Genomic DNA, 11840 nt, shown 5'->3' with positions numbered 1-11840 from the left:
TCTCCTGTAAATGAGAATTGGAGGTCCGGCTCCATTACATCATTAAATACTGAAAGGTAGATGAGATGGTGTCTCCTAAAGGCCGAGTGTCCTTGATGACACAGTAGATGCACAATAACCAGGAAAGGAAGGGGGCGGGGGAGAGGGAAAGGGAATTCTCCCTGGAGCTTTCCTGCCCTTCCCTAAGCAAGCAGCAGGTCAGGTCGGGGGTGTGGAAACTCCAGGAGAACATTGGTGGGGCCTTTGGCTGCCTGCCCGCCCCCTCCCCAACCACGTGCCCACCGCCAGGGGGCAGGGCCCGGTAAGACAGGTGGCTGGCTTCCAGGAGGATCGGGTGGGCCACAGTTGAAACTGCTGACTTGGGTCCTCAGTGGGCAAGAGATCTCTCTCACTGGGTACTGCGCCTGCTCTGGGCTCTAACACCACTCTCTGGGCTCCGGGGACCTGGTAAGATGGCCAGTCACACATGAGCAGAGGGCAGAAGGTTGGTATGGTTTTATGAAATTTTTCTTTCAGTTATATAGATATAAACATTTGCAGGTTGTGATAAAAATGAATTTCGTACTGAGAGCTGCTGCCACAGTAGTTAAAGTCACTGCTCTAGATAATGGTACTGTTAAGTTTTATCGTGGAAGAGTGAAGTCCTTTATTGTGACAGAGTCCAGAACCCTGGCCCTGGTCCCAGGACTGGGTGGAGGGGGCAGAGGAGGTAGAATGCCTGGGCTCGGTCTGGAAGCAGCTCCATTGAGGTGGGCAGCTAGGGGAGGTAGTGAGATGGGCCCTTGGGTGGGAGCCCAGGGCCTGGGAAGCCTAGACCCCAGGGAAAGGAGCCCTGGGAGACCTCACAGCAGGACCAGAACCTGAGCTTCCTGCGCCAGGCTGTCCCAATGACTGGACCCTCTGCATGGGTTTGTTCATTCTCCTTTAGTGTTTGGGAAAGTCTGAAAATGCCCCCATCTCAGCCATTCTAAGTGAGGGCACGTTCCACACTTAGTTCAGCACTAAGGGGCCAGCGTGTCTGCCGGGTAGTCCACGGGTGGTGGCAGTGGAGCCACTGCTCCACCCAGCCCCGCTCCTGCCCCAACAAGACAAGCAAAAACCCTTTACACACTTCACAGGACCCATCCACACCCAAATACACACAGCACGCCCTCCACCTGCAAACACAGAACGCACACACCCTTTACACACTCAGCTGTATATGGTACAAACACTGCAGGTAAATGGGTGGAAAGGGGTGGTGAGGTACCATGGGGGTGGGCGTGACTGTGAGTGAAACACGGAAGGGGCCATCTGTCAATGCCAAATCCTATACTATCTTGGCTTTTAGAAATTGTGGGTGTGACATACCCAGCTGCTGAGAATGGACTCTGGGCCTCTGAAGGGACGGGAAAACCAGGATTCCTTGTCCCCAGCTGCTAAGGAATGAAGATGTACAAAAACACCTCTGGCCACCGAGGAAATGCCATGTGCCTGGCTGAGGAGGAGGACAGGCTGGAGAACTGGACGGTCCTGGGTTCGAATCCCAGTCAGCCACTTTTTAATTAGGCCAATTGCTTGGTCTCTCTGGACCTGGTCCTGAGGCCGGCCTCCTGTGAGGTCTACGGGAAAGGAAATCTCCTGATACTCCAATCTAAACCCTGCTCTGTGCCCCAACAGGGTTTGTTGCCCAGATCAAATGAAATGGGGTATCTGAAACCAAGGCATCAACGAGGTTTTTCAGCAAAGTCTCCCTGGAGGAGGTCAGACTTTCCTCCACGTGTCCCCCAACCCCAGCCTTCTGATCCCAGAGGGAGGCCTCCTGACCACCTGTCTCCCACCCCATTGACAGACAAGGGCTGCACACAGCAAAATGTGCTGGCAGAGCCAGCTGAAGCTTTATTCTGAAAAAGACACTTGGATTGGCTTTTGGGGGGGCGTGGGCAAGAGAGGGAGCCCCAGGCAGTTGACTCCCCCAGGGGTGGGCTAAGGACAGGACTGAGCCTCAGGTCTTTGGTTCCAACACTCCCCTGCACAACTCCTTCCTGCAGGAGCAAGTGAGCTGGGGAGGCTGGGAGGGATCGCGGGAGCCTTTCACTTAGGCAGGATGTCAGAGGACTCGGACACCAGCTTCCCATCACGGGTCTCAATCTTCTTCACAACCACAGCCTTGGAACTGGTACGGCTGAAGGAGCCAGAGCCCCCTCCAGAGCCCAAGCTGGACTGGTAGGAGCTCAGGCCATAGTTGAAGCCAGGGTTCCCATAGGGTGAGGTCAGCCCACCTGGTCAGGAACAGAGGCAGCCACGTGAGCACAGGAGCCCATGCGCACATCAGGGGCCACGCCCCCTTCTCCCTGCTACTCCGGACCGGACGTGGTCCCCAGGGATAGGGAACGCCCCTGGTTCACTCCTCCAAGATGGTTGGGGAAAACCAGGAGCAGGGCAGGAGAGAGCTTTGCTATCAGCTACGTGACCTTGGACAAGGCATTTAACTGGGCCCCAGCTTCCTCAGCTATACCGGAGGGAACTGTATAGGAGCTGCCTCCTGCCCTGCCCCCCCAGGACCAGGACACTCACCTGAGTACCCGCTGGTGGTCTTGGTGTGGATGCTCATGTTCTGCATCCCAGATTCCAGCCTGTACCCAGAGGACACATGGGGATGTCAGGACCAACCCCTGGCCCTATCCCAGGACAACAGGACTCAAGTCCCACCCCTCCCCACCCCAGGTCCCAGGGATGGGGCGCCAGGGCCAGTCAGAGAACGCCCACACCCACCGGCTCTCCTCGCCCTCCAGCAGCTTGCGGTAGGTGGCGATCTCCACGTCCAGGGCCAGCTTGACGTTCATCAGCTCCTGGTATTCGCGCAGCTGCCGCGCCATGTCCTGCTTGGCGGTTCTCAGCGCGGCCTCCAGCTCGGCCAGCTTGGCCTGAGCATCCTTGACGGCCAGCTCCCCACGCTGCTCCGCATCGGCAATGGCGGCCTCCAGGGAAGCCCTCTGGCGGGGAGGGGACGGGTAAGCAGTTAGAGCAGAGTCTGCTTGCCTCCTCCCCTCCTCCCCCTGCACCCGCTCTCCCTTTCCCCTCCTTTAGGGACCCCCTCTCCCCGACCTGGACTAACCAACTCCACCTGGCTCAATCCAAGAAAATGCTACAGGTGGGCGAGAGTGAGGAAGCGGAACGGGGAAACATGAGCAGCTTCCAGCCACTTCCCCGCACAAACTTCTCACCTGGGACGGCTGTGCGGTGTTATCCACCCCCAGCTGGACTAGATCTCTGCTTTCTAAACTTCCTTAAAGCATCAGAGCCCAATCTTACCCTGATATATAAGACAGATACAATAAAGCAGGCTTGGGGGACCCATCCTGGACCCCCAACCTACCTGCCCGGCCCCTCACACGGGGGCCTCCTCAGCACCCCTCAGCCTCCCAGGAGCAGTCTGGACTCCAGCTGCCCCTCCAACTCCTGACTCTGGTCTAGGATTCCTTCCCCAACCCCCAGACCCCTCACTCCTCCTGCATTATCTCCTCTCACCCGGAGGTGTCCCAAGACCCTCTCCCACCCCCAGCCCAGCCCGTACCTGGCCTTTGAGGCCCTCGATCTCAGCCTGGAGTTGGTTGATGTTCCGGTTCATCTCGGAAATCTCCGTCTTCGTGCGACGGAGGTCATCCCCGTGCTTCCCAGCCAAGGTCTGCAGCTCCTTGTACTGCAGATGTGAGACAAGGAGTGAGGTTGAAAGGGGACCCCCCCGGTCCCTCCGAGGGAGAATGCCCTCTCGGCCAAGTCACCAGAACCCAGGTCATCTCTCCCCTACCCGCCTCTACACCTCTGGGCACAGGGACATCCCTGTCCCCCAGCACTACTCGGCAGCCCAGCTCGCAGCAGGCAGAGTCCAGTTTGAAATCCTGCTCCCTCCTCAAGGACTAGGGCACAGAACCTGCCAGAAGGGGAACACCAGCGTATAGTGACGCTGCTCTTCACCTTCATCTGGTACATGGTCTCGGCCTCAGCCCGGCTGCGGTTGGCGATCTCCTCATACTGGGCCTTGACCTCGGCGATGATGCCATCCAGGTCCAGAGAGCGGCTGTTGTCCATGGACAGGACCACGGAGGTGTCAGAAATCTGCGACTGCATCTCGCGGATCTCCTGTGGTGGGGAAGGGAGGTGGTGAGGCCCTGGGCCCGCATACAAGGAGTTCCCTTCTGCAGAAGGGCCTTCCATAAAGGACAAGACAGTGGGAGTTAGGGCTGGAGAGAAGGCAAAGTTCCTAAGGAAGGAAAATGGGTCAAAGACCTGGAACTTGGAGGGAAGTAAAGATGAAATGAGGCCAGGATAAAAGGAAATCTGGCTTTGGGCGAAAAACCAGAGGGGCAGAGCCCTTCCGTGCTCTCAGCTACCAGTATGGCGTCCACAGAGGGCTCTCATTCGGCCCAAAGAATCTAACTAAGGCCCTGGGGACAGAGCAGGCCTGAGCTGCAGCTGGGTCACCACTCTGTGTATGGTGACCTTGGACAGGCTATTTCAGTTCTCTGAGCCCATTTTCTCAACTGTGAAGTGGGATAATAAACCCTCCCTCATGCAGGGGGACAGAACATATAGAACATCCATGCCGGGCTACTATTGGCAGCTGTAATTATTCAGTGGTGGGCCCTTGTCTGTTGGTGCGCTGGGGGCTGGGAGGGGCCTCTGATGGGGCTGGGGAACCTCAGTCACCAGTGCCCAAGAACGTACGTCTTCATACAGTTGCCTGTAGAAGTTGATCTCGTCAGTCAGCCCTTCCAGGCGGGACTCCAGCTCTACCTTGTTCATGTAAGCTTCATCCACATCCTGCGGGGCAGGGGGAGGGGAGCCTGAGCTGAGTGCCCACTCCTGACGCCAAGCCAGGGGCACCCAACGGCCTGGACTTGGAACTTTCTAACTAATTGTCTTTCCCACCTCACTATGTGTGGCCTGACCCAGTCCAGTCTCTGCCCCATCACACCTGCATCCCCAGCCCCAGCACTCTTACCTCTGCTTCCTACACACACCCTTCCCTCTCCCCCACTCCCCTCCCCCTCCCCTCCTCCTTCCCCTCCAGGAAGCCTTCTGTAGCCAGACCTCAAATTCTACTGCTCCGTTTTCTTAACCATGTTCCAACATTGATGTCCAGAGTTCTGTCCAAATACACCTAACTACCTCTCTGTCCTTCTATGCTAGATACCTAGGAGGCACCCAAATGTCGTCCCATTACTTAGAAACATTTAGGAACAGAAAGCCTCTAGCCTGAGTCTCTAAGCGCCAGCCTCCAGTGTCTGGTGGGGGAATGGGTACTCCCTCACCTTCTTGATGATGACAAATTCATTCTCCATGTCTGTGCGCTTTTGGATCTCTTCCTCATACCTGGTGAGACAGATATAATCAGAGGATGGAGGCAAAGGTGCGGTTGCTGTGGGTCTTTCCAGGGGGACAAGGATAGCTAGAAAATTCAGTTAGTGGAAATGCAAGAAGATATGAGACGGCTGGTCCGGCCCTTCTGCCCCAACAGCTACTGTTTCCCCACCCTTACTCCACGCTCCCATCAGCCAGTGGGGGGCCTAGAGCAGGAAATCTCTCTCCAGATCCACGAATACACATTGGATTAGGCATATGAGGAGGATTAGCAACAGGCACTGACATGAAACCTCAGACAGAACTTTCTGGAATGTGCTGGAAATCAGGGGTAAGGAAGAAATAGAGTCTAGGGCTATTAGTATACAAGAGAGCCTGTTGGCTACCTCTGTCTCCCATTTTAGGTTTACTGTGTAAACATTAGCAGATAATTTGTTGTCCAAATTGGGACAGCTCTGAGATTGAAGGGGCAAGGGAGGTGCTATTAACAATGGGCATAAACCTAGACTGTCCTGAGAAAACCTTGTCCTGGGGTCACTCTAATTATATAAGACTGCACTGCCCAGCAAGCAGAGGGCCTTGGTGTTTTAGGCCTCTGGTCCCAAGGGGCCGGGCAGGGTGGGATGACAGAGGCTCACTTGGTCTTGAAGTCCTCCACCAGCCCCTGCATGTTGCCAAGCTCCACTTCCAGCTTCAGCTTCTCCTGGGCCAGGGTTTCCAGCTGCCGCCGGAGGTTGTTGATGTAGCTCTCAAACATGTTGTCTATGTTGCTCCGGGCTGTCTTCTGCTGCTGCAGGAGGTTCCATTTGGTCTCCAAAATCTTGTTCTGCTGCTCCAGGTGCCGCACCTGCACGATGAGGCAGAAAGGTCCACATCGCACATCAGGCCAGGGCTCAAAGTCTGGCATGAAGCAAGCTCTGTCTTTTCCCCTCATCCAAATCCCCAAGCAGTGGGGTCTCCGGAACCCCATTAGTGCTGAGTTGGGGGGAAAGAAGGGGATACATGGTTGTAAGAGGATAGCTAGCAGTTTATGTTGAAGCTATATTTGCAAAACAAATGGTTCTTATCGACTTCGATTGTAATATTGCAGTCAATAAAAGTAGCCAAGTTTTAATTAACACTTTATATATGATTGAAAAAAATGTAGATTGTTCACAGCAAATAATATTATCATCATGATTATTATTTGGAGTGGCTTTGAGGGACTCATTGACTATAAGGAAACTTTAGCCCTACAGCCTGGAGAGCATTCGCCAGAAGACCTAGGTTTTAGCCAAACACTGCTACCTGATCTTGAATTACTTCCCCTCTCTGAGCCTGGGTCTCCTCAGCCCTGCAATGGCTTAGAAGAACTCAGGCGAGCCCTATCCAGAGCCCCACCCCTGTGCAGAAGTCACTTTTAGCCAGGGAAGAGGCAAGAAACAAGGTAAATCTGTCTGCAAACTGAAGACCCTCCTCCCCACAGCCCTTCCTTTGAGCTCAACATCCAACCCCACCCTACCCTACCCTACCCTGAATCCACAACCCTGTCCTCCTGTCCCAAACACAAAGGTCCTAGGTTCCTTGGGGCTCAAGGAATCCAGATTTTAGGATGAAATTAAGGCACGTTGGAAGGGAAATTTTTAAAAAGAAAGAATAATAAACTGGTCCCAAGAAGAGGAAGGACTTTTTTCTTTCTTTTTTTTTTTTTTAAATCAACCCAAAGTTGGACTTCTTTTAAATTGGGAGGACTCAGAAGGTTATTTTAAGGGTCTGGTCCAGATCCAGCAAATCTCTCTCTGTAAATCTCTTTCTTCCCCAGCTCATTCTGCCCCAAAATTATAAAAACTAAGTGATAATAACATTTAGCCTTATTAGACTGTTTAATGTAGGCCAAACACTGCTAAGCTCTTACATTTTATGCTTGAATAGGCAAAACCTCTTTGACTTAGGGATTAGCGTGCCCATTTTGTAGATGAGGAAATCAGATTTAGCAAGATAGTCCATCCAAGGAAAGGGCAGAGCACTGGGAACCTTCGGCCTGTGCTTAGCTACTCACTGGGAGGACCCCAGCGCTAGCAAAACGCAGTCAAGAAGTAAAGTGAAGGTTGCTTAAAGCCAAGGAACCAGCAAGCACTTCCCAAAATCTGGGGAGCGCCGGTTTCCCAGGGGACTCCAATTCCTAAAGGCGCTAATCTGCCCCAGGATTTCCCTCCTTCCGCTCCCAAAATGCCTCCCAGGAGCTAGTCAGCTGGGAGGGGCTGAGCCTCCAGCGCGCTGGGGGCCCTGGGGGCCCTGAGGAGGCAAACCCCCGAGGCTGCAAAACCCGGCCTGGCGCCTTCCAACGGAAAGCAGAGCCAGTTCGTTGGGGCGGAGCCGGGGTAGTAGGGAAGAGTGAGAGGGGACCAGGGCCGAGCGGGGAGAGGGGCGTTAGCGGACAGACGCCTTATCTAAAGCCGTAAATCGTGGAGTTTAACAGGACGTGAAACGCAGGTGGGGTGTCGCACGCCCGCAGACTTTGAATCCTGGATGGGCTTTTCCGAAGCCAGGCCCTGGCGTCCACCCCACACCGATACACGCCCCAGGCAGAGGAGCGTGTCCCCAGTACCGCGGGCCTCGGCCCCGCCCGGCGCCGCCCACATGGCCGGCTCCCGGGGCCCTGGCCAAGTTATGACTCATCTTGATGCCCCCAACACTTGGGCCCCGGTACGCCGAAGGCCTGGATCAATATTTGCCTGTTTGAATCAAGACAGCCGCTTCCTTCTCCCAGAATCCTATCAATCTCCTATTTAAAAAAAAAAAAAAATTTAAAGCACGGGAGCACTGTTGAGAAGCCCTTGGGGCCATGCTAGGGAGAAGGGTGAACCTGAGGGAGGAACTGCCCTCCCACACGCCAGCTGAACAGCTGGGACTCTTCCAGAGCTGAAAGCTTTACAGACGATCAGACCCCGAGTTGGGGTGAGATGGGCGAGTGAGGGAGGGAGCCCCAAGATTTAGAGTCCGAAGCCGCCCGGACCCCCTCTCTATCCCTTCCCCAGCCCAAACCAAAGTGCATGGGGCCGGGGGAGGGCGCCGAGACATCCGTCGGAAGCGGGAGCGGTGCCAGAGTGGGTGGGGCCCAGCAGGACGCCAGGGAGGGGCTGGAGATGTGCCCACCGAGGGTGGGGTGACCAAGAGAAAGGGCTGGGATCCTGGTCCGGCCCCAGGCACCGCGGGCCACGCAGGGGGAGCCCTCACCTTGTCGATGAAGGAGGCGAACTTGTTGTTCAGGGTCTTGATCTGCTCCTTCTCCTGGGTGCGCACGGCCTGGATGTCGGGGTCCACCTCCAGCTTGAGGGGGCTCAGCAGGCTCTGGTTCACCGTGACAGCTGTGATGCCCCCCAGACCCGGGGCCCCACTGTAACCTGCAGCCAGACTCATGCTGCTGCCCAGGCCGCCCCGGAAGCTGCCGCTGCTGCCCACCCGGGAGAAGGCCGAGGAGCTGATGCGGGTGCCCGGCCCACTGGTGTACGAGCGGCTGCTGAAGGACCGGGGGCCGGAGGTGGACACCTTGTAGGACTTCTGGGTCACCCTGATGGACATGGTGGAGGCTGGAGAGGAGGCGAGGAGGCTGAGGCACACAGAGACTCGAGGAGTTGCGAAGCTGCTCCTAGGTGGGGTGCAGCTCCCCGGATGGCCTCTTATAAGAAAGAGCCCAGCCCAGGAGGAGGGGATCGGCCTTGTAGCTGAGTGGCTAGGCCCTGAGGGGGCAGGGCCTAACCTGACACCTGCCACCTACAGGCCGGACTCAGGTGGGGGCAGCAGAGAGCTGCGCCCGCCCGGAGCCCACCCCTGCACCACCGCAGAGCCCAGGAAAGGGTAACTCCGTGAATGTGAGACGTGCAAGGGCTGCCAGCCTCTACCTGTTCCCTAACAGAGCCTTGCGGGGTGGCCCAGCCACTGCAACCCTGGATCCTAGGTCTTATCTCCTTCCCTGCTGTGGGAAATAAATGCACAGACTGAGGAGCAGAGCAGGAAAGCGATCTGTGGCATTTGGGTCTCCTCTGAGCAGCTGACGCCCCAGAGGCACCACCCCGTGTCCTTCGTGTTCTTCTCTCCACTTGGAGTGATTATGAAGGTCTGCCCAGTTTGGAGGACAGGGCTGGGTTCCGAATCCTTGAACCCGAGGTCAACCATTTGCCCAGTCTCTCCTTAGTTACTGCTGTGCCCCCAGCCCTTGGTGCAATGCCAAGAGGGGCTGGGTAAACATCTGTGAAATGAATGAATGAACACACACACACACAGGCTGTCTTCCCTCTGGGGCTGTACATGCAAGTTAACGTGAGGTCCAACACAGCACTTGTCCTGGACACAACCCCGTGTCTTTCTCTCTTCCCAGGATCACAGGATTGAGCTTCCCTGGTGGCACGGTGGTTGAGAGTCCGCCTGCCGATGCAGGGGACGCGGGTTCGTGCCCCGGTCTGGGAGGATCCCACATGCCGCTGAGCCTGCGCGTCCGGAGCCTGTGCTCCGCGACGGGAGAGGCCACAACAGTGAGAGGCCCACGTACCGCAAAAAAATAAATAAGTAAAAAATAAAAAGATCACGGGATTCCCTGGGCCGGGCTGAAAGGCACAGAGGAGGGTGAACAAGAGCCAGTGGGCAGGCTGGGAGAGCGCAGGAGAGCAGGCAGCTACGTCGGCGGGGACTTCATCTCACCGCTCTCCTTGCTGCCTGGGGGAGTCAGTCCCATAGCTCCCAGTGGGTGAATCACAGGAAAGGAGGCAGAACTGTGGAGTGGGGGGCACCGATGGTGAGTCAACCTGCAGCCACCTGGGCCCTCCTTCTCTTTCTCTTCCCAGGCCCCCAGATGGCCAGAGGAGAAGGGGAAGAGTCCCTGCACCTGTCTCCACAAACCCGTTATGAGAATGAGTCAGGAGAGTGGGCTGGGGCACAGCACGCACCTGCAGAAGGCTGGAGAATGGGGAGCTGAGTAAGGCACCCCAGGCCTGGGTGGGGCAGGCTGTGGGTGGAAAACAGGAGGTTTGGGTCCCCGAGGCAGAGATTCCAGCTTCGATTCTCTAATGGCTGGGGCTAGATTCTCTGAAAGATCCTGCAGGGCATGAAGTGGGGACTGGATAGCTGTTAACTAGAGACCAACAGATCCCCTGGGGGTAGAGGGACAGGTGGCCCACAGCCCCCAACCCCCAACCCAGGGTAGAGGGTGACCGCTACCCTGACCACCTATCACGAGGGGGCAGATGTGCAGATGCCTCCCTATCCTTCTCCAGTAAAGACACCCAGGGTTCCAGAGGACAGGCATAGAGACCCCTACAGAGGGACAGCGAGACCAGAAGCCCCCTCCTTGGAAGAGAGACAAATCCAAAAAGACAGACACACTGATAAGCTCCCCTCGGATCACACACACCAGATCACACACACGTACACACAAAAGGACACACTTTGAAGTCCCTTCCGGAAAGACAAAGACAAAGACTCTTAGAGGGGACGCAGAGACCACATCCCTTTCTCCCCTCCCCTCTTTTCTCCTCCCCACCCTCCCCAGCCCTGGCCTCCTGCCACACGGAACCAGGCAGTACCTGTTTGTACCAGGCCCTCTCTCAGCCCCTTTAAACAATGCTTAATTTTCCAAGGAGTGATTTGAATGCAAGCTACCCCTTCCCCAACAAACTCCCACACCGTGCAGGAAAGAGACTTCACCTTCCGGAGACCAAAGGGAGGGATATGGGCCCGGTGCCAAATCAGGCACAGAGAAGGCGGAAGGAGAGAGGGAGGGGCTGGTCAGACAGGTATGGCAGCCCTGGGGAGGGAGGACGACCAGCTCCCCACTTCTCCTCCCCAACAGAGTATACCTGGGCAGACTTGGAGGGGAGAGACCTCACCTGAAGTCCTGAGCACAGAACTGCAGCCCAGAGCCCTCCCTGAAATCTCAGCCCCTCCACCCGAACTCACCTGGTTTCCTGGTTCCAGGACTGCCTTTTGTTTAAGGTGAGGACAAAGCCGGCTACAAGGGACCCTGTGGTTTTCGGGCTGTAGGGCGGCCCAGATCTCACCCAGGGGGAGTCCCTCTTTGCTGGGGCAGCCCAGAACACTGCAGGGCCGGAAGTGTTTGCATCTCACTTATCACCACCCTATTGCCCAGAGACCCCAGCCAACCCCTCCCCCATGCCCCAAGCCCAGCCTTGGTGCAAGAGAAGAGACCAAAGCTGCCCTCTCCAGTGGCCTCTGCCTGGGATTCCGTGATGGAGGCAATAGGGGGAGGCCCCAGGACAAGGGCCTAGTGGTGAGGGAACAGAAAACTGCACTAAGATGGCCCGTGGGGACAACTCCTTGTAAGACTGTCTCTGGCCACTGTGGTCTGCACACTGCTGCCTACCCATTGAAAGGGAAAGTGTTTCTGGTGACTGCCCAACCCAGACGATTCTGCTCCAAACTGCCTTTCCTGGAGATCAGAAGAGGGAAAGAGGAGAGGCGTGCCCCCTCCACCCCGATGGTGATGCTCAGGGTGACACCGAGGA

At 56.3% G+C, this 11840-nt stretch overlaps 1 protein-coding gene across 1 annotated transcript; it reads right to left on the bottom strand.

Moving 5' to 3' along the window:
• Window positions 1–1847: 1847 nt before the first annotated feature.
• On the bottom strand, window positions 1848–8991 carry KRT8 (keratin 8). Its single transcript, XM_030866914.3, has 9 exons — window positions 8560–8991; window positions 5982–6190; window positions 5295–5355; window positions 4708–4803; window positions 3958–4122; window positions 3557–3682; window positions 2755–2975; window positions 2557–2615; window positions 1848–2261 (listed from the first exon to the last, which is right to left on the bottom strand). Exons 1-9 carry the CDS (start codon window positions 8902–8904, stop codon window positions 2074–2076), a joined length of 1470 nt encoding a protein of 489 aa, XP_030722774.1. The 5' UTR covers window positions 8905–8991; the 3' UTR covers window positions 1848–2073.
• Between the last annotated feature and the right edge of the window lie 2849 nt (window positions 8992–11840).

Source organism: Globicephala melas, chromosome 10, assembly GCF_963455315.2.
Source record: "Globicephala melas chromosome 10, mGloMel1.2, whole genome shotgun sequence".
Taxonomy (NCBI): domain Eukaryota; kingdom Metazoa; phylum Chordata; class Mammalia; order Artiodactyla; family Delphinidae; genus Globicephala; species Globicephala melas.
The sequence above is the reverse complement of the archived record's forward strand: the minus strand, read 5'-3'. Positions and strand labels throughout refer to the sequence as shown.